The sequence below is a fragment of the Diadema antillarum genome, unplaced genomic scaffold (assembly GCF_040938485.1).
Source record: "Diadema antillarum isolate AM-2024a unplaced genomic scaffold, OU_Dant_1.0 seq00000853_RagTag, whole genome shotgun sequence".
NCBI classification, from domain to species: Eukaryota; Metazoa; Echinodermata; class Echinoidea; order Diadematoida; family Diadematidae; genus Diadema; species Diadema antillarum.
The window spans coordinates 357,829-379,254 of NW_027271724.1; the positions used below are offsets into that span (position 1 = coordinate 357,829).

Here is a 21,426-nt window from a genome sequence, read left to right on the forward strand (position 1 = left end):
CCAACAGAGTGTCCGGGTTACTCTTGTCAGCGGTTCTCCACAGAACTTGATTGGCTATTCAGTGTTTAAGAGTCTTGGAGGTGTTTTAACGGACTCTTCCAAGGCTTATCCAGTTGACCGTTCTTCACCGTATGCAATCATTGGAGGGACGTGCCTTACACTCACAAGAGATGGAAAGGCATTTCTCTTTGAAGGGTTTGTTGTTGACTCTCCGGATGTTTTAGTTGAGGCAGGCATTCCGTTCATAGTGTTACACGACATTACCATCCGTCCCGCGAAGCGCCGCATCACAATTGGTGATGGACCTTCGTACACCTATGGTCCTGATCCTACACCAGAGGCAGATATTCGGCTGTCCCGTACGCCTCCAATGTCTCTCAGCCTTCCCCGTTACAACCCACCTTCATCCATCCCTGATGATGTGACCGAACCTTCACCAGCCCGCAACGGTCACCACCAAGGCATAGGCCTACGCCCCTGTTCCCAGGATGCTGAACCTGCACATCGGTGTCTAGCTCAGTCTGAGCTAGCCATCATTTGCACCCCTGCGATGAATGGCACCGTCCCCGATGTCACTGATGATGATTCCTGTGATGCCCTAGCCACACCTCGTCATCTCTGTGGCTGGCCAGCATGTCAGCCATCTTCAGATGTCAACCAGTGTTCCTTGGACACCTCACCCCCTGATGAGCTTCCTGTGGATGTTCTAAACATCAGTGTCGGTAGCACTACCACTCCTCATCGACATGGTGGCCCCCCAGACCATCCTCGCATTATCGAGATCAACGACCCTCCTGGGCGCCCCCCAGATGCCTCAAGTGGACCCCGTGCCTTCACCAATGCCTCCACTCCTAGTGGTACATCTCGCTTTCCAATGGGCGAGAAGATTCCTGCACGTCGTCTTCATCTTAACACACCTGTGATGTCTCCAACCTCAGACATTGCTCCTCACCCTCAACCAGGTCACTACACGTGCTTGCATGTAGGACCCCCTCCTGGCCGTCCTCCAGACATTGACTGTTTATCCAGAAGGTGCTAACCTCCACTTGTGACCTCGGCTACCGGATGTTTCTGGACTCTGATTTGTGACTTGAATTATTTGTTGTATACTACAGTGTACTTCACCTTTATAAGTTTTGTTAAATTTATATATTTGTGTATGTACTAGGATGAACGGACTGTTTTCATTGAAATACCAAAGGATTTTTAAGTTTATGGAATATTTTTTTACCACAATGTATAACGTACGTGTAATTAGTGTTTCGAAGTGAGAAACAAACTTGCGATGTATAAGTTTGTGATTTATTATGTTTTATGCCCAAGGTAATATTGTAAATTTTAGTTGACAAATTATGTTAATTACATTTGAATTTTTTTTTGATAACGAGTGAAGTTGTGTGTGAATTGTGTAGTTCTGCATCTCTTGATATTTACGGCACTCTGCGATTTAAAATTCGTGTTTATTTTTTTTTTCGTGATTGTATGGAATGAATCTATGCATGTATTATTATTATTATTATTTTTCAAGGATATTACAAACTTGATAATACAGTGTACTGGTATTCCTGTTATGGTTTTAAGTGTTTTGCATTGATTCTGATTCAATGTAATGTACAGAAACAGTACATATATATTGTTATTGGATGCAAGTCCATGTTGTTGTAGCATACATCACGTAAGCAGCCAGGTGACTTGCACATAGCAAGTTGTGCAAATTCGAATTACATGTTTATCTTTTTATTTGTATGTAGCATACACATGATAGTTTTGATGGTAACTCAGTAAGTTTAAGTCAGCATTTTTATGTTTGTGTTTTTGCCATTCATTTTGTCCAATGTGTATGATTCTTAGAGTCATTTTCTGTGTCTTATGTCAAATACGTATTGCACACATGTAGGAGAGGTGAGTTTTTGTTATACGTATAAATGTATGATGTTCGTTTGATTTTTTTTTTTCACATGCAAGGGTAGCATATCAGTAACAGGTTTTTTGATAAAGAAAAGATAATTTGTAATTATATGAAGCCTACATGATATGTATGATAACACATTGTACATATCACATAGTTTTGATGTACCTCATGTAGCTCATCTTTCCCCTTTTTTTGATATGTACGAATCATGTGTCGGGTCATACTGTATGGAGTGACGTTGATGTAGGATTCTGTTTTTGATGCATGTGTACCAAGCAGTTCATATAGTGATACACTTTAAGGACAAAATATGGTTCGGAAGTTGGAGTATGTTTGCAAAAGTATAAATACAGGTGTATTTGATCTCTGTTTATTTCTGATAGTTTGTTTTCATATGCAACATTTTTTTACTGAACGTATCGTTTTCAGTTGTTTTGTTTGGTATATGCCAAAGGGTTGTACATTTTGTAGTCATAACTCACATGATAAGTTGATGATGACATTAAGGTTTTGATATTGTTACATCAGGTGGGTGATTATTCTCAGCGGTTTTCATGTACATGTGTGTCTTACTCATACCGATTCGAATACGAGTATCAGGTACGACATGTATTATAATGAATACACACCATTGTTGTTTCCATGCTACCCATATACTGTTTACTTAACCTGTAATGTGTTTATGCTTTAATTTGATTTATCTAGGGATTTTTGTTTTTGTCCTTTTGGGGCCTATAGTTGGTCATCTATTTGGTTCTGACAGCATTAATTGTGTTTCTTTGGGGGACTGTAAAGGAAAGACAGCTATGGTGTGGTGTTTATGTACTGTTGTTTCACATTTCATCAGAAGAAAAGTGATTACAGCTGTATGTTATTCATGTACAGTGTTTGATAGTGTTGTAACAAAAGAGTGAATGAGAATGTGGAGATCATGGTACTTATGTACAATAGTAATGTTTCATGTTGTGAGAAAAGGGTAGAATGTGAGTGAGTTAGGTATGTGTTTGATAGTTGATATTGTGAAATGTTTTCCGGTTTTTACAGCGTAAGGTAGTTGATTTTGCAGTTGTATTTAGTGTTACTTTTTATAATTGGTAGAATGCATATGAAGGCACATGTCAAGCGTAGATTATCGTTACGCTTGTATGCACAGGATTCTGACTGTTGCTCCAATGAGTGGGTATACATGTATGTACTGTATAGCAGTGATGATTACAGCTAATGTAAAGTTAATGTTTTATATTAGTTAGTTGTTAGTCAGTTCATACACGCTTTTGTTAATGTTATCACATCACGGAGTGTTCGTAATGTGGTCTACCTATCCACGCATTTAGTCGGAAGTTTGATTGGCTTAATTCCACACATATTCCTGGCATAGTGAATGTGCGTGATTATTCGAATGCCAAGTGTTTTCCTTTCTGATATGTAGAAGAAGACAGAAAGAAGAAAGTGATTGCGCCAGTGTGTTATACTGCCCTCTTACGGGCAGTGTTTGAGAAGTATGTTAAATTGTTGTTGTACAATCTTCGCCCCTTTCGGCCGGCAGTTTGTGTTGCGTGAGCATAATAAAGTTTGCTTAAACCTTAACTATTGTGACTGGTTATCCATCCCCGAACAATGTTCTTTTAATGGCGTTGATGTGTCCATTGAAGGTTTGCTCTTACAAAGCAGTACTACTTGTGGCACTTTGTCTTTCTGCATGTTCATCAAATTTCCCTTTACTAAATCTTATGTTTATGGGAACTCTTATCAGAAGCTCTCAGAGCTCAAGGGAATGTGCAATTCATTTCTTTCTAATTATTCTTGCAATCATATCATCATGAAATATGAATTATTTCTTGAGAAATCTTACAAAATAATGTCATTTGAAATTTGAAACCCTGACGAGAAGTCCATATTAACCCATCAAAACTCTGACGGTATTTTTTTTCTCTTGTTTATTTTTGTTCTCTTTCTTCCGCTATATCTGATTTTATTCCACAGTCTGATAGTGACTAACAATGAAAATTTTGATCTGTTCGCACAGTTGTATGTTTTTTCTCAGCTAACTTTTAAAGTTTAGTGACTTCAGTTAATTTTACTCCTGGGTTTGTAAATTCTTGCCTGCAGCTGATGAGTGACAAAGAGAACTGTCTTCTCCCGGAGGACACCCCTGATACATTCCTTGAAGATGTGCTGTCCGACATGGGCATCCACAGCGCTGAGCGGGTTGTCCAAAAGGTAGACGTCCTGGTTGGCGTATACCGCCCTCGCTAGGCTGATCCTCTGCTTCTGCCCTCCACTGAGGTTGATGCCCCTCTCACCTATCTGGAATCGACCAAACATTGTAAAAGGGGTTAGAAGTCGTTATTTCAACGGTTCATTATTTTGGAAGTTGATAATTCCAAAAAATGAGATTAAGTGCATCATTTTGGAGATTCACTATTCCAACAATGAAAGGTGTATTCAATATTCCATAGTTCGTTAATCACAAAATGAAATAAAGCTTATATAATTCCACAGGTTTGTAAGTACGCACTTTTTTCACTTTTGGATAATTGAACCATATTTCATTTCCTTTGCTATGAACCTCCGGAATAACAAACCTTTCCTCATTTTCGAAATAAGGAACCTTTAGAAAACCATATTTTTTTTTTTAATTTTTGACTTATTGAATCTTTGAAATAACAAACCTTAATGCAATTTCAGATTCAGATGCACATGCTTTGCTCACTCTTGTATGATACTCCATTTTGCTTTGTGTATTGAAGGAAAGAACATGCAAATCTTCATGAATTGTACGAAGAAAATACACTTCTCTGTATGGATGCACAGGAGCAAAAATGCAATTAATGATATAATTATGATAGGATGTGCACAAATCAAAGAGAAGCTACTGAGTTTGGCAATTCATATAATTTGAAATAAAAGAGCTTAGTTAACATTCATGTTTTAAGTATGCCTGTTAACATGGAAATTTCAGTTCAATTGCAATTCAATTCAATTTATTCATTTCATAAAATCACATTCAAAATATTTACAGACATATATATGTGAGTTAAAGGAGAAAATCATGCAAAAGCCTATTGGGCATAGAAATGTAAATCGTTCTCACTTGGATTCATCCATTCAGTGAGCAGAATACATTATCACCTCTATACAACTAAAACAGAAGTCACTGAGCAGAATACATCATCAATTCTATAAACTAAAACGGAAGATATTAGGCAGAATATATCATCACCCCTATAAACTTAAAGGACAAGTTCACCTTCATAGACATGTGGGTTGAGTGAATGCAGAAATATTAGTAGAACACATCAGTGAGAGTTTGAGCAAAATCGAACAATCCCTTAAAAAGTTATGAATTTTTGAAGTTTCAGCTCAGTCACGGCTGGATGAAAAGACTACTATAACTTGTGATGTTACATGAGTACAACAATAGAAAGAATAAAGAAAATTCAACATATTTCCATTTTTCTTGCATAACAAAAAGAACACTCGACTTCTCTCTTTCAGAAGGCAGGGGGAATAATATTACCCTTAACATACGTCAGTAGCAAGTAGCAAGAACTGTGCACTCTATCAAAAAAGTAAAGTTTTGTGAAATTCTCTTTTTATTTTCCTTATATAGTTGTACGCATGTGACATCATACACTGTAGTAGTCTTCTCTTCCAGCAGTGACTGCGCAGATACTTAAAATACTTGTAACCTTTGAACGGATTGTCCAATTTTCCTCAGACTTTCACTGATGTGTTCTACTAATATTGCTACATTCTCTCAATCCTTATGTATATGAAGGTGGACTTGTCCTTTAAAGAGAAGACAGAGACATGAAGTAGAATGCATCATCACCAATCTAAACCAGATGACACTGAGCGAGAAAGGAGACAGGCACTCACCTCTGTCTTGTCTCCGTCACTGAGGACGTTTAGGTCTTGCTGGAGGCAGCACACCGAGATGACGGAGGCGTAACGCTCCTCGTCCATCTCCAGGCCAAAGAGGATGTTCTCCTGCACGCTGGCATTGAAGATCCACGCCTCCTGCGCGACGTAGGCAAACTGCCCGCCAACGCGACACACGCCCTCTAGTGCGTGCATCTGGCCAAGGATGGCGGAGATGAGGGAGGTCTTCCCGCTCCCGACAATTCCGCAGACTCCAGTTAGTTTTCGCTGATGGCATAGAGTGAATGTGCATTTAACTGTCTGGCATCATAAATCTGGTGTAACATGAGGAACGTTTGCATGCATTTCAACCAGTTGAGGACAAGTCTTGAGTATACTCAGGCAAGGGTCTATGGGCATATGTGTTGTAGCGAAATCAAACCGTCCTCAACGGGCTAATTTCGCTATATTTGTAAGAGACACAAACAAAGGGAAGCATACCAGAAGTGAATGTAATTCATTAGTGGAAAAATAAGCAAAGAAAATGGGATTCCATCAGGATCCAACTTTCCTGAAGATCACTTCATTTTCATACTGTTTTTTGATAACTCTGCCATTTTAAAATCAATCCTGATGGAATCCCATTTGCATTGCTCATTATTCCACTTGTCTAACAATTTTGCAAGGGCTAAGATTTAAAAGAGCCAAGTTTAAATGCACACAAACGTTCTTGACTACACTATGCATTGAATACCAATAGCCATTTGGTAAAATTCCATGCTATGGAAAAGACTGTTGACTCCAATTATTAGAAATTTCATGTCATGAATATATCTTGCTTAACAGTGCTGAAAATTTGTTATAATTCTTTTTTTTTTAATCTCCGCAAGGCAAAAAATGAGATAATACAGTATTTCCCAACATACATGACAGCTGCTTGCACATCAAGAATTAGTAAACAGGCACTCCTGCAGCACAAAGAATAGATTACTAGAGCTTGTACACAAAGTGTTATGCATGAGAATTTGCAGTAAAAAAATAAAAGAGCTCAAAAGTATTGGACCTTCAAATACACCTACAATGTATCAAATGGAAGAAAAGTTGTTTGAAAATGTCCATAAATATGGAGGTCACACGGTTCTTACGAATACTTTTAAGGTCGGATAAAAGAATACAAGAATATTGTCAGTTTGTCAAATTTATGAAACTTCACAGTTGGGTTAAGCATCACATTAAAGAAGGTTGAAACCTTCCTCTCTTTGAAATAAAAGTTGATATTGAGTTGAGGTTCGTAAAGTATAGAAAAAAATGTGCACATGCATCTTTAGTTTCTCAATGTAACATCAACAGGTGCAAGTTAAACTTTGAATGTTGCTTACTGTAAAACATGATATATTTGCGGCATGAAATTTTCGCGAATTGGAGCCGACAGCCTTTTTCGTGGCATGAAATTTTCACGAATTGCTACTGGCATTCAACGCATGTAGTGTAGACAAAAGCTTTCGCGTGCACTTTAATTTCGTGAATTTTGGCGCTCGCGAATTTCGCGAAATTAAAATGCACGCGAAAATTCCTTGTTTTACAGTATAAGAGCTAGAATCTGCCATGACCCGGCCCAATTACGAGCACCAGCAGAGTTATGACTAAATGTCTCTCATTTCAATGCGACATCTAAACTAATCTTTATAATACCAGCAGGTTAGGAGATTAAAGTCAATTGTGCCGTGCCCCATGCAAGTCAATGACCAAGTCTGCTGATAATAAACATAATCATGTAAGAGTAAAACAGTAACAGATATTAAGCACAAGAACTCTAAAAGCAAACATCGCTCCCCCTGCATACAGCTCTTGAGGTTTTAAGAACTTAATATTTCTAATTTTACACGTTTACAATTTTACATGAGATATTCTGCAACAATGATATTCTAAATAACAGAAAAAATCATAAAACACCAATTCCACTGAGCAAGATAATCAACAATAATAAATGAAAAAAAAATGATGAAGAAAGCATATTCACATGCAACTTTGATGAGAAATCGATTTCATTGACTTGACTAGATATTATTATTATTGTAATTATTATAATTATTATCATTTTTACTGTAATTATTATCATTTTTACTGTTATTATTATCATTATTATTATTATGATTTATTTATTTGGCCATACAATTGCGATATACAGTACAATGTCATGTAACATACATACAGGGGTATACATTTATGGAATGTAATCGAGTGACACGAGGATAGGTGTATTTAATTAAGAGAATGTCAGAAATGACTCATACGTGTGTTTAACATTCCTCCTCATCAATTTAAAGGACAAGTTCACCTTCATATACATGTGGATTGAGTGAGGGCAACAATATTAGTAGAACACATCAGTGAAAGTTTGGGGAAATTCCGACAATCCGTTCAAAAGTTATGAATTTTTAAAGTATCTGTGCAATCACTGCTGGAGGAGAAGACTACTACAGTGCATGATGTCACATGCGTACAACAATATAAGGAAAATAAAAAGAGAATTTCATTAAACTTGACTTTTTGAATAAAGTGCACATTTCTTTGACATGTTACTGACTTACAACTGTATGTTAGGGGTAATATTATTTCCCCTGATTTCTGAAAGAGACAAGTCGAGTGTTCTTTTATTATGTGAGAAAAGTGAGAATATCTTGAATTTTCTTTATACTTTCTTTACATAGTTGTACTCATGTGACATCACAAGCTATAGTAGTCTTCTCATCCATCCGTGACTGAGCAGATATCCGCTTCAAAAATTCATAACTTTTGAACGGATTGTCTGATTTTCCTCAAACTCTCATTGATGTATTCTACTAATATTGCTGCATTCACTCAACCCACATGTCTATGAAGGTGAACTTGTCCTTTAACTCCACAAACAACTGGGATTAACTCTTTATGTGCCATGGTGGAAACCCCCTGTGTGCCACACCATTCTGAGACAGCAATGTTTCATGCTTTGAGAAACCATTCTGTTTTTCAAATCTGTGTAACTTTTATAAACTGAGCAAAGTTGTAGAGAAAAATAATGCCAAGCTTTACATTGATGTGAATTGTACGACAAATCTATCACTACTTTTCTTTCAAATGCCCAGTAGCTACATTACTGTAAAGGTATGACTTTTGCAGACAAAACAGTGACAGAAACTTAGAATTTACATCCAAATCCAGTCGGAAACGCCGTTTGATAGTCAATCACCACAAACAAATGCACACTATATATGAGAGGAATGGATTTGCGAGAAACGTTTTCATTGTACTGTGGCATTTGATGATTTATCAATCGGTTTGGGTGGGTTTGTGAGTTTGAGCGGAATATGCGAAGTTGGCACGCCATCAACTGAGTCGGGCGTGCGAACGTGGCACATAAAGACATACAGACATAACACGTTTCAGGTTAACAGTTTGAAAGAAAATGAACAGGGCTTCGAGAAACTCACCCTTTTCAGCTTGAAATCTACCTCAAAGAGGGCGGGCGCGAATTTGCTTGAATCATAAGAGGTCCCACTTGGAAGTAATGCCATCTTAGCACCTTCTGATGGAGCAGTTAGAGGACTGTCACTTGTTACGCCATCTGCCCTTTCGTCATTGCCCTCGTTTGCTACTGAAAAGTGAATGGCATTTCAGAGAAGATGGAGTAACATTTTGTTGCTTCATTAATACACTAATGTACCATTTAAATTGCATTTAGTTGATGCCAAGGTATGTGAGTTTACTGTAAAAGTGGATATTTTTGTGTGACTAAGTTTTCACGCTCAGCCGCGAAAGAAAAATTTTGCGTGTTTTTAACTCCGCGGAATCAATACATCAACTGCTAGAACATTATGTCAAGTAAGAATCTTCTCATGCTTTTATTTTCGCGCCAGCTTCTGGTTGCGCGAAAAACTAAAAAATGTCAACACCGAAAAAAATTCCACTTTTACAGTACATTCCATGATCTAATGCCCCTTTAGAAGACTTCCTTGTTCCATTAAATTGATCTTCCAACAGCCCTAATGCCCTCAGCAAGCTATATCATATCAACCAATTAATCTATGTATATTTCTATCTACATATCTATCTGTCATTATCATATAATATACAAATATGATAAAAATTAGAAACATATTATTGTACATAACGGTATGTAAATATCATACATGTATGTACAGTATAGAATATTTTGAAATACAATTTGAAATATCTAGCTACTACTTTAATAGAATGTACCTCTCTCATAGTTGTCTGTACTGCTCCTTTCCTTCTGTTTTGTGTGGTCAGCAGCATTGTTTCCTTTCTTCTTGTCTGCTCTGTCCTTCTCTGAGGTGACTGCATCCCACCCAAACGTGCCATTGGTCATCTCCACCATGTATTCACTGGTGTCCTTCAGCTTTGGGTTTGGTTCCACCTTGTCCAGGGTGATGATTCCCTATTTAAGAGTGAGGTTCAAAGACACAAGAGGCGCAGTCAGACTGACAAAATATTGAGATGTTTCATTAAGATCACAAAGTCTTGTGATCTTTTGTTGTCCGGTCACACTGGTAAAAGATCACGAAGTTTGGCTGGGGTGGCATAGGGAGAAATATCTCTAGTTGGAGGGAGAAGTTTTTGCAAGAAGTACGTGTGAAGTTTTGTGGGAAGTTTGCTGTCACAGTGGCAAAACTTCGAGATCTTAACCCATTGAGGACGAGTCCTGAGTATACTTGGGCAAGTGTCTATGGGAAATGCGTGTTGAAGGAAAATCAAACCATCCTCAACGGGTTGAAGATCGCAATCTTAAACTTCTCAATCTTCGGCCAGTCTGGCCACGCCTACTTATATTCCTTCTGCTGACTCAACTTAATAATTAAACACTTTATATTTTCTATTTTAAAAACATTATGGACATATATTAGAAAGATTAAATGAGAACTTACTGTAAAAGTGGAAATTTTCGTGGTGTTGAAATTTTTGCGCATTTCGCGCAACCAGAAACTAGCGCGAAAATAGAAGCACGCGAATATTTTTGCCTGCCATACGTTCCTGTGCATGATGTCTTGATTCCGCGGAATTAAAAACACTCAAAACTCTTCTGACCCGGCCAAGCGCGAAAAATAAGTCGCGGGAAAATATCCACTTTTACAGTACCTGTTCGAAATTTGATCTTTATTTTATGGATAAGGCGAAGAGGAGAGACTATGCATGCTTAATCTACTCGCAGATGTCCCAAACAAAGAGACTTAACTCTTTGCATTATGAGGAATGTAATGTGCATGCTACGTGCATTCTCCACATGCAAAGTTTTGGTACACTTTTGGACCACTTTTGACATACATTGGGAGATAGTCCACTTTTGGCTCAGTTTGGTTTAGTACGGTAAACTTTAGGAGTGTTCGAGTGCTCCTCTGGCGCAGGTACGGTACTGTTCAGTTTGCTTGAGGAGAGTGCTCGACAGCACCTTATCTCTTCGCTCTTACCCTGAGTCTCTTTAGCGCCACCACCGCCTCAGCCAGCATGCGCATAACAAATGGTGTTGGTCCAACAACGACACGCAGCACATTAAGTAAGGCAACTAGGGTAAAGGCCTGGGGATTAAAAAAAAAAATAATAATTTCAATAACATATTTACACTTTAGGACTTCTTTTCCAGATGAAAAACCTGCACACACAGTGAAAATTATGTCCTCTCCAAAACATACTGCATTTCCATCATGCATTAGTATGCTCTCTTTTGAAATTAGTGTTACACAAGGAAGCAAACTCAACAGCAGCTGGGGGGGGGGGGGGGGGAGTAAAATTGAGCCTCCATTAGTTTGCTGTAGAACAAACTCAGCACAACTCTTCATCAAATTTCCGCAACAGACAAATTCAAGTGACAATTGATACACATTAAATCACCCTTTAACCACACATGCCTCTCTTGTTCTTCTGTTCCTGTATATCTTGTTCTGTGTAGTTGATTATTCCTATGAAAGTGCCATGAATGTCAGAAAGGGACCTGTGCACTTTGAAAAGCAGCACAATTACTATTCCCATAATAATGTTGTAATTATAGTAATAGTAATAGTAATAGTAATAGTAATAGTAATAGTAATAGTAATAGTAGTAATAACAATAATAATAATAATAATAATAATAATAATAATAATAATAATAATAATAATAATGATAACAGGGTATTATCATTTTTATCATCATTGTCTTTGTTATTATGAGAAAGATTATTATCATCAATAACAATAATAACACTAAAATTATAATCATTACAAAACTACTTCTACGAATTACCACAACTTATACGACAATGTACTTCAATCTATTACTACTACATTTACTACATTTACTACCACTACTACTACTACTACTACTACATTTACTACATTTACTACCACCACTACTACCACTACTACTCATATTACTGCTACTTTTACTACTGCTTCTGCTGCTATTGTTATCATCTATCAAAATCCAAGCTTGAACTCACTTCTGATGCGGTCAGTGAGTTTCCCATGGCAACGTGGATGAGGATGGCGGCGACAGATGCCAAGCTTGGCACAACAGGAATGATGCTGACGCTGTAACTCTGGATCAAGCTGGATTTTTCCAACAGTTTCTTTTCCCTGGAGCGAATAGCTGGATGTTTCGGCAAATATATACAAACAGATAGAGAATGCTCGTTCATATATAAAGTAAAAAAGATACATTTAAAAAAAAAAAAAAAAATTCTCAAATGAAATATAAAATCTCAAGAGTGCATACTACAAATAAAGCCCCTAAAGAGGCCCTAAGCCCCTTTTCTCCCATCCTCTACAAAGCTCTTGAATCAGCTGAGCCATTATCATGATAGAAGAGTACTGTGCAAATGATGATGGTGATGATGATGATGATAGTAGTAGTAGTACCCGTAGTAGTAGTAGTAGTAGTAGTAGTAGTAGTAGTAGTAGTAATAATAATAATAATAATAATAATAATAATGATAATAATAATAATAATAATAATAATAATAATAATAATAATAATAATAATGATAATAATAATAATAATAATAATAATAATAGTAGTAGTAGTAGTAGTAGTAGTAGTAGTAGTAGTAGTAGTAGTAATAATAATAATGATAATGATAGTACTAATACTAATACTATTACTACTAATGATAGAGAAGCAATGAAATTGCAATACTTCTAGCATATCTTTCCATGTTATATTTCCCATTTTCATTGTTACCCAACTGAAATCCTGGGGGGTGTTTCATAAAGCTGTTCGTAAAGTTACGAACAACTTACGAGCGACTGGTGATCAGTTTTGATGTGCTATACTTATCAGAATTTCCATAATTAAGCACAAGAGCTGATCACCAGTCGCTCGTAAGTTGTTCGTAACTTTACGAACAGCTTTATGAAACAGGGCCCTGTAATCACAGCATTACTGTCATTCACTTTGCAGTCAAATGGGAACTAGTTGAACATGGGTGTGGAATTGCACTTTAGGCTGTGACAACTTTTTACCCTACACGCTGCAAAAGTACATCAACCATCCATCCTTTACCTCCTATGGTCCTTGCAAAAGGCTTCTCCCAGGCGTACATCTTGATCAGTTTGACGTAGGTAAGAATCTCGTTCATCTTCTGTATCCTCTGATCCACGACAGGAACGCATCTAATGCGGATCACCGACGTGAGTTGCCCAAAGAGCAGCTTCATTTGGGGGGGGGGGGGGGATTGTTTGAGGTTTATTTTGTGTTTGTTTGTTTGTTTGTTTGTTTGTTTGTTTGTTTTCCCAGAAAGTGAGGACAGGAAAAGTCAGACAATCAAAATGGTTGTTATGTGATTTGTCAAGCAACAAATGAAAAACATGAAGAGCAAACACACACACACATATATGTGACCCACCTCAACTAAAGGATCCAAAAGTCGTTAATGGCTGAGCCGAGAAAATCGAGTTTGAAGTCAGATCATCAAAATTAGTCTAAATTATTAAAGTTCTGCTGTTGGCATAAAATTACAGTCTAATGTTTTGTCTATCGTATGCCAAAATTTCGAAGCTACATGATAAACGGAACAGATAAGTGTCCGAAGATATGGATTTAGCCCCGGAGATAGACTCCAACCCTATCAATGAGGGAGTGATCTTATTGGTCAGTGCGTGGCATCCTGGTTACTCATTGGTAACCAGCTAAGTTTGAATGAACATCGCAGAGGTTGCGATGAGCAGACCTTCTATTGTCAAGAGGTGAGAACTGTCTTTAGTTGACCCCCCTTGATCACGATTGTGTCGGAAAGAAAACTTTGATGGTGGTTTTCTTGAAATGCTTATTTCCTAAACCACTCAGTATGGTCTCATAAAATCATCAATATCTCCGCAACAGAGTGCTTTTACGAGTTGTGTTATATATGAAATTGAAGTGGAAGAGTAAGGGAATAATGTCATGTCAGTTTCAGAATATATTGACCTCCCTCGACTTTCGGATTCTTTTGTTGTAGCGGGTCACATATATTCTCATGAGATGCTGCAACTGGGAATATGATACTGTAAAAGTGGTTTCTTTCGCGCACAGAAATTTTTGCGGTTTCCATCGGTGCCGACTTTTTCGTGTGTGTTTAAATTTGCGGTCGGTAATGATAGCATTGTAACAAGCCATGAGTTCAAAACATTTTTGCGTGATGTTAAATTCGCGGTTCAACCTCAAACGAAAATAAAACCACCGCGAAAGAAACCACTTTTACAGTAGTTAGCTCAAAACTAGGCGAAACGAAAGTGAAAGGGAAACAAAGAGTAAATGATAGGCAAAAAGTCGCGATGTGAACAGTATTCTTTTCATTGCCCTGGCCATTTGTTGAGATTCCTAGGCCAAGTTTGCAGCACTTACAACTTTCTGTTCAATATAAAAAAGACAACAGATATTGTATGAAGTTCAATGAAGACTGTACATATGTCAAATCATTTTAAGTTCTTCATTATGATGAGTTTTCCTTTTTTTGTTGTTTTCAGTGGTGACATTTCATGCTTCAATATTTTAAATCCACTTGTAAAAATCACAAGTGCCAATAATGAGATTGTAGGGCAATACACTTATTATAATCAGGAGATAATGTCATAGAGATACAAACTCATCTCTTCAAGGGAGGCTCTAGAAAGAGTGGATGACATTTAAACTGCAAGATACCTGAAGGGGAAAGAAGAGAGCAAAGGTGACGACAGTGCCAATGAGGGCGCCCGGTCCGACAATCAGCTGGGTTGCTATGGTGGCCGCCACCAGCATGACAACAGATGAGATGAGATAGTAGCCGATGAGGCAGGCCTGAAAGATGCGGTGGCTATCGTTTGTGCAGATGTTGACGATCTGAAGGGAAGAGAATGTGATTGAAGTTTGAATCACCAGATCTATGAATACCTCTTCTCCTCCTCCTCCTATTTCTAATTCCATTCCAGGAACTTCTATCACTACTTCATCCTTCTTCTGGTTTGTTTCCATTTTCGTATCCTTCTCCTCCTCATTCTCCTTTTTCATATCCCCCTTTTCCTATTTCCCTTTATGACCTCTTTACTATCCATAATCCTGGTCATCCTCTCTCGTTTCCTAGGACAATTTCTCCTCCTCTTCCTCCATCACCTCATTCTCCTCGTCTTCATGATCTATGCAATCTTATGCAACATCCTCCCTCTCCTCCACCCCTTCAACCCCACCTCTCCTTCTTCTCTGCACACTCATTCTCTTCCTCCTCTGGCTTCCTCCTTCTACTTTGACTCCTCTTCCCTACATTCTCAATCTCTCTATCTACTAATCCTCCATCTACTCCTCCTCTCCCTCTTCCTTCTCCTCTTCCTTCTCCTCCTCTCCCTCTTTCTCCTCAATCTGCTCCTTTTCCTCTTTCTCTAATCTACCTCATCCTCCTGTTCCTTATCCTCCTCCTTCTCTCCCTTATCCTCTTTTTCCTCATCCTCCATTTCCTCCTCTTCTTCCTCTGTCTCCTCTATCTACTTCTCCTTTACCTTGTCTTCTTCCTCCACCTACCTCTCCTCCTCTTCCTCCTCCTCTTCCTTTTCTTCTTACTCCTCCACGCACTTCCCTTTCTCCTCCTCTTCCAATCCTCTTCCCTACTCTGGTAGACCTACTCCTCTTCCTCCTTTTCCCCTTCAACCTATCCATTCTCCTCTTTCTTTCTACTTAACCTATTCCCTCTCCTCTTCCTCCTCCCCTCCTCCTCCTCTTCTCCCTCTCCCTCCTCAATCTGCTCCTCCTCCTCTTTCTCTGTCTAATCTACCTCATCCTCCTTTCCCTTATCCACCTCCTCCTCTTTCTCTTTTTCATTATCCTCCTCTTCTTCTTTATCCTCCATTTCCTCCTTCTCTTCTGGTCTCTTCGATCTACTCTTCCTCTACCTTGTCTTCCTCCTCCACATAGTCCTTTTCCTCCTCCTCCTTTTCCTTTTCTTCTTACTCCTCCCCCACTCCCCTTTCTCCTCTTTTTCCATCCCTTCTCCTTTTCTTTTTCTTCCTCCTCCTGCTCTTCCATCTACTTCTTTTCCTCTTTAATCTACTCCTTCTCCTCTTTCCTCCTCCTCAACATATTCCTTCTCCTCTTCCACCCTGTCTTCCTCCTGATTCTTTACCCATGTCAATAAACAAGAAAAAGAGTGGTGATAAAACATCTAGACAGGCTATTAACAAAATGGGCTGCACCATGACAAAATGGTAGATTATGTGAAGTCTGGGAAAAGAGTCTCACAGTGTGGAGAGTGCGCTGAGGCAATTTTCAACTAGTTAACCTCTTTCTCCAAGCTCACAAAAATATAAATGCATTCTCAGCTCTCCAAAGGTCTTTGTGGCACTGCATTGGCTTCGGATCATTTCACTTGCAATCGTCTATGCCATCAACAGCATGTGGGCCTTGAATTGAAATAGAATAGGCCTAGAATGGCTTTTTCAAACCGAAACCTAGAACAATTCTTTGAGTCAATGTCTCACCTCTCCTACACTATGGCTTTTGAGACTGCGCAGGTAGGCCAGCCGCCGGAAAGCCAGGCACAGGACCCCGCTGCGCAGTTGGGTGGACGTTCGACAGCTGAAGACCCAGTAGAAGACGTCGCTGCATATCCGGACGATGTTCAGGACGAAGGTTGCTATGACGAGGCCGATCCCATACCAGACGTTGACCTCCTCCGACTCGGTGTATTCCAAGAGTTTCTCCACGACAACAGCCTGTAGGAACCATCGTTGAAAACATAGAATAAAAGAGGATGAATCACTTGTTATGTAAACTCCGATTTCCCAACAGTCACCTTGATTTTCTTTACACTAATTCTCACTCGGCCTTTATGTTTACTCCTTACATCATTTGTGACCCTGCACCACAGAACACACAAAAAGTCGCCAGACATGAAATTTTAGTTAAAGAGCATATTCTGAAAGAGCAGACTCTAAGCTTTAAAATGATGTATAACTCAAATTAAATGGACTCTCCTAACCTATTTAAATATCGGAAAGAAAGCACACACTCAGGAAAAGTGTGAACTGAGAAAAGAGGCTCTGAAGTATAGGTGACCAGCTACAACAAAATGATCCTAAAGTCGGGCGAGGTCGATTATTTGAAAATTGCATGATATAATCCCCTAATCTTTTTGCTTTTAATTGATATATAACACATTTTATAAAAACAATCGGCTGCGGAGATATCGATGTTTGAGAGAGAGCATGTTGAGATGTCTGGAAAAGCACTGTTTCGAGAAAAGCGCCCTAAAAGTCTTCCTTTCGACGCAATCACGATCAAGGGACACGCAAAGTCAGTTTTCACCTCTGGACAATAGAAGGTAAGCCCCAGCAACCCCCGAAGAGTTCATTCAAGCACATCAGCGTCGGCGGTCTCCTCACCAACCAATCAGTGACCAGGATGTGAGAAGCGGCTGAGCATAGCGCACCCTGCCCGCACATGCACCAGTCGACTGGGCAGTGTGCGAGCTTCACGCTTCGGTTAGCAGCAAGCAGCAAACTGACCAATGAGATCACTCTGGTCGTTGTTAGGGGCGGAACCTATCTGAGGCGCTCAATCCAAATTTTCGAACCAGTCTCTGCTTCATTGAAACGCCAAAAAACATGGCTCAGAAAAACGCTATTTTTAAAATCTTTCCTTTGATCATTTTGCTTCCAAATTTCGACAGATGATAGAAGACATGTTAGACTCCAATAACATATCAAAATCAGAAAATCGTAAGTTTTGACCAATTTTAATGCTCTGACTTCAAACTTGATTTTCACGGCTTCGACAGTGCGCGACTTTAGGACCTTTTTGTTGTAGCGGGTCACATAGTGTCTATTCAAGCGCTTAATCTTCACCAAGCCGTGCTGGCTGTGCAATGAATAGGACAAAAAACAGGATGTAAACCGCTGGAGTGACAACAATGAAGGGATTATCAGATTAAACTGAAATTAAGCATTCATTATTAATTATTATTAACACATTCTGTCCATACTTTTAAAGCAGTAGCATCATCCTTTCAAAAGTTATTAGGGTTGGAAGTGAAGAGTGTGTACAAGGTTTTCAAGAAATGAAAAGTGGACTCTAAAGACACACCTAATCACACTATTCTACCAAAAATGTTCGAGATAAACTGCTAAAAAACACACTCTCCTCCCCATTTTATGATCCCAAATTTTTGTATAATGTAGAAGAAGACTTGCTCTTTCAGAAAATATGAAAAAGTCAAGATCGGCTGGGCTGACCAATTTCACCTATTTTCAGTCCTCACACAAAATCAGTGTGTGCGACTTTTTTGTTCGTTTTGTGATGCATGGTCACATTTGTGAAAGAGCAGTACATCCTGGCACCGACTGTCGATGAATAGGGATTATGTTTTACCTCCTTGCATGGTGCCCACTGTACCCAGAGGCAATTATACGAAAGCACCGTTTCCCAACCATGTATATGGCATTGTAGTATTCTGATAGTTGAAAAGGCATACTTAATGTGGAAAAACAGTATTTTTACTATTCCTGAAATAAACATGTCGTAATGCAACACTGGGGGCAACAGTGTTTTCCATGATACCTCGAGTATTTCTGACAAAACCAGTGCATACCAGTACATGCAATACTGCAAAGAAATAAAATGTGGCACCTCTGTTTATTAATGGCAATGTTACAAAGCCATGAGAATTTGTGTAGGGAAATTAGATGTCAGAGTGAAATCTTAACACAGACATTGGTGGCATAGCATGCCTAGCAATGGCTCAGTGTATGGGAATGAATGTGTGGTTCAATCAGAAAAAAACAAAAACAAAATTTCTCTGCAGTTGCTTTATATAAAAAGAAACATCAACAACAACCCTGTTAAAATCATTATTCTCACAGGAATTGTTAAACCTTTGTTGAGCTACGGAAGAAAAGCTATGCACAGCAATTTTTCCTGCCAGCCAACTCCCACGCATCAAGTCATCTTCAGTCAATATGGAAATGTCTCCTGGGAATGATGATCATCAGAAATGTCCTCAATTAGGACAGGACATTGTAAGGGCATCAAAACACTTCTCAAAGTATAAATATTGTGACCTCCCATCACAAAACCATGAATAAGTCACCAGACATGAATCTTCAATTCAGGAAAGATTCAGAAAGAACAGATACTATGCTTTAAAATGATATATTTACTCAATATGCACTGTCCTAACCCACATTTATCAATATTGGAGAGAAATAATGTACAAACTCTTGAAAAGTGTTTACTCAAGAAAAAGACTTTGAAATTTAGGGACTACACCTGTACATTCATCAGTAGCATCATCCTTTCAAAGGTTATTAGAGTTGAAGGCAAAGAGCATGCCAAGGGCTTTCAGGAAATTTAAAGGGGCCTCAAAAACATAATCACACAATTCTTTATAAAAAGGGTGCTTTAAAAATCACAATTTCACATCAAATTGTTTCCAATTTGATAATTCTGATAATTATGTACAAGAATTGTTCTTTCAGAAGGACAAAAATATCAACTGCAATGAAGGTTGACCCATTCCACTCATTTTGAATCCTCAGGTAAAATCAGTGCACCAGACTTTTTTTTTTCACTGCGATGCATGGTCACAATTCAATGATCATTATGAAGCTCTTTGCAACTTTAATAATGTTTATCTACTGAATGTGCTACGATTAAGAGGCACAAGTCCTCCTTCCCAGGGCAGCGCATTTACCAACATGTCTGTGAAATTTCTTGTCAATTCAAAAGTTATCAATGCAAGTTGGAAACTTGCCAGATCTAGGGTTGTAAGTGGGAGAAAATATTTTGGTTTATCATCAGATAGAAACTTTTTTATGCTTAAAGGACAAGTTCACCTTCGTAGACATGGGGGTTGAGTAAATGCAGCAATATTAGTAGAACACATCAGTGAGAGTTGGAGCGAAATCGGACAATCCGTTCAAAAGTTATGAATTTTTGAAGTTTCTGCTCAGTCACGGCTGGATGAAAAGACTACTTTAACTTGTGATGTCACATGAGTACAACGATATAAAGAAAGAATAAAGAAAATTCAACATATTTCCATTTTTCTCGCATAACAAAAGAACACTCGACTTCTCTCTTTCAGAAGGCAGGGGGAATAATATTACCCTTAACATACATCAGTAGCAAGTCAAAGAAATTTACACTTTATTCAAAAAGTAAAGTTTTGTGAAATTCTCTTTTTATTTTCCTTATATAGTTGTACGCATGTGACATCATACACTGTAGTAGTCTTCTCTTCCAGCAGTGACTGTGCAGATACTTAAAATATTCGTAACTTTTGAACGGATTGTCCAACTTTCCTCAAACTTTCACTGATGTGTTCTACTAATATTGCTGCATTCTCTCAATCCTTATGTATATGAAGGTGGACTTGTCCTTTAAAGGTAGATTTATATGGTTTGGAGTCCATGCTGCTATCTTGAAATTATGGGGGGGGGGGGTGTCAGACAAGCCTGACTGAAACTATTATGTTAGTTGGCAAAACCACATTTGCAAGACATGACAAAATTTCACTGAAAAAAAATCAGTGGCCTGCACCTACTTTTTTACCATTCTCTTGGTAAAAAATAGAAATAACAACAATCATAATAATAAAGATAAGCAATCAATTTATGTGCACTCATATGAAAAAAAGAAAGAAATACTGTTGTATTTTGCAAGGTAATTCAAACTTTGCACTAAATTGTGCATGCAAGATATTTGAGTGTGAAATCATGTATACAGAAATAACACTAATTGTACGGTAGTGTATTTTTCACATGACCAGACACACTTCTTGCTTTCTTTCTAATACGAAATATAAGTATAACATCCACAGGGTGTGCCCGATGCTTAAATCAAGGCGAGGTGTATTTTTTTGGTCAGAAATACCATGGCATATTTCTTTCTTGAATGAGAACAGTACCAAATGAACTACTGCAGTTAGCTATTCAGTATCACCATGGTATTTTGCAATGTTCTTCACATTTGCTACATTTGTTTGTTTGTTTGGTTTTTTTTTTGTATGTGCTTGTAAATATTTCTAAATAAACTGTCTAAACATTAAATGGAAGTAACACTTGAATGAGTGTGAATTACGGTGAATATACAAAGTCAGCAAGAATTTTCAGCTAATTGAAGGAAGCAGACTTTATAACCAGAAGAAGAAGAGAAGAAGAAGAAGGAGAAGAAGAAGAAGA

At 38.2% G+C, this 21,426-nt stretch overlaps 1 protein-coding gene across 1 annotated transcript in view; it reads right to left on the reverse strand.

The window, feature by feature from the left end:
• The window catches only part of LOC139740403 (ATP-binding cassette sub-family C member 5-like), a 50,589-nt gene that overhangs the window by 17,636 nt on the left and 11,527 nt on the right, over positions 1-21,426 (reverse strand). The window contains exons 4-12 of the mRNA XM_071650996.1: positions 16,729-16,962; positions 14,927-15,103; positions 13,310-13,457; positions 12,249-12,397; positions 11,242-11,349; positions 10,016-10,214; positions 9,247-9,380; positions 5,795-6,064; positions 4,016-4,219 (exon numbers count right to left, since the gene is read on the reverse strand). Coding sequence (XP_071507097.1) covers positions 4,016-4,219; positions 5,795-6,064; positions 9,247-9,380; positions 10,016-10,214; positions 11,242-11,349; positions 12,249-12,397; positions 13,310-13,457; positions 14,927-15,103; positions 16,729-16,962 — 1,623 coding nt within the window. The remainder of the gene's footprint in view (positions 1-4,015; positions 4,220-5,794; positions 6,065-9,246; positions 9,381-10,015; positions 10,215-11,241; positions 11,350-12,248; positions 12,398-13,309; positions 13,458-14,926; positions 15,104-16,728; positions 16,963-21,426) is intronic.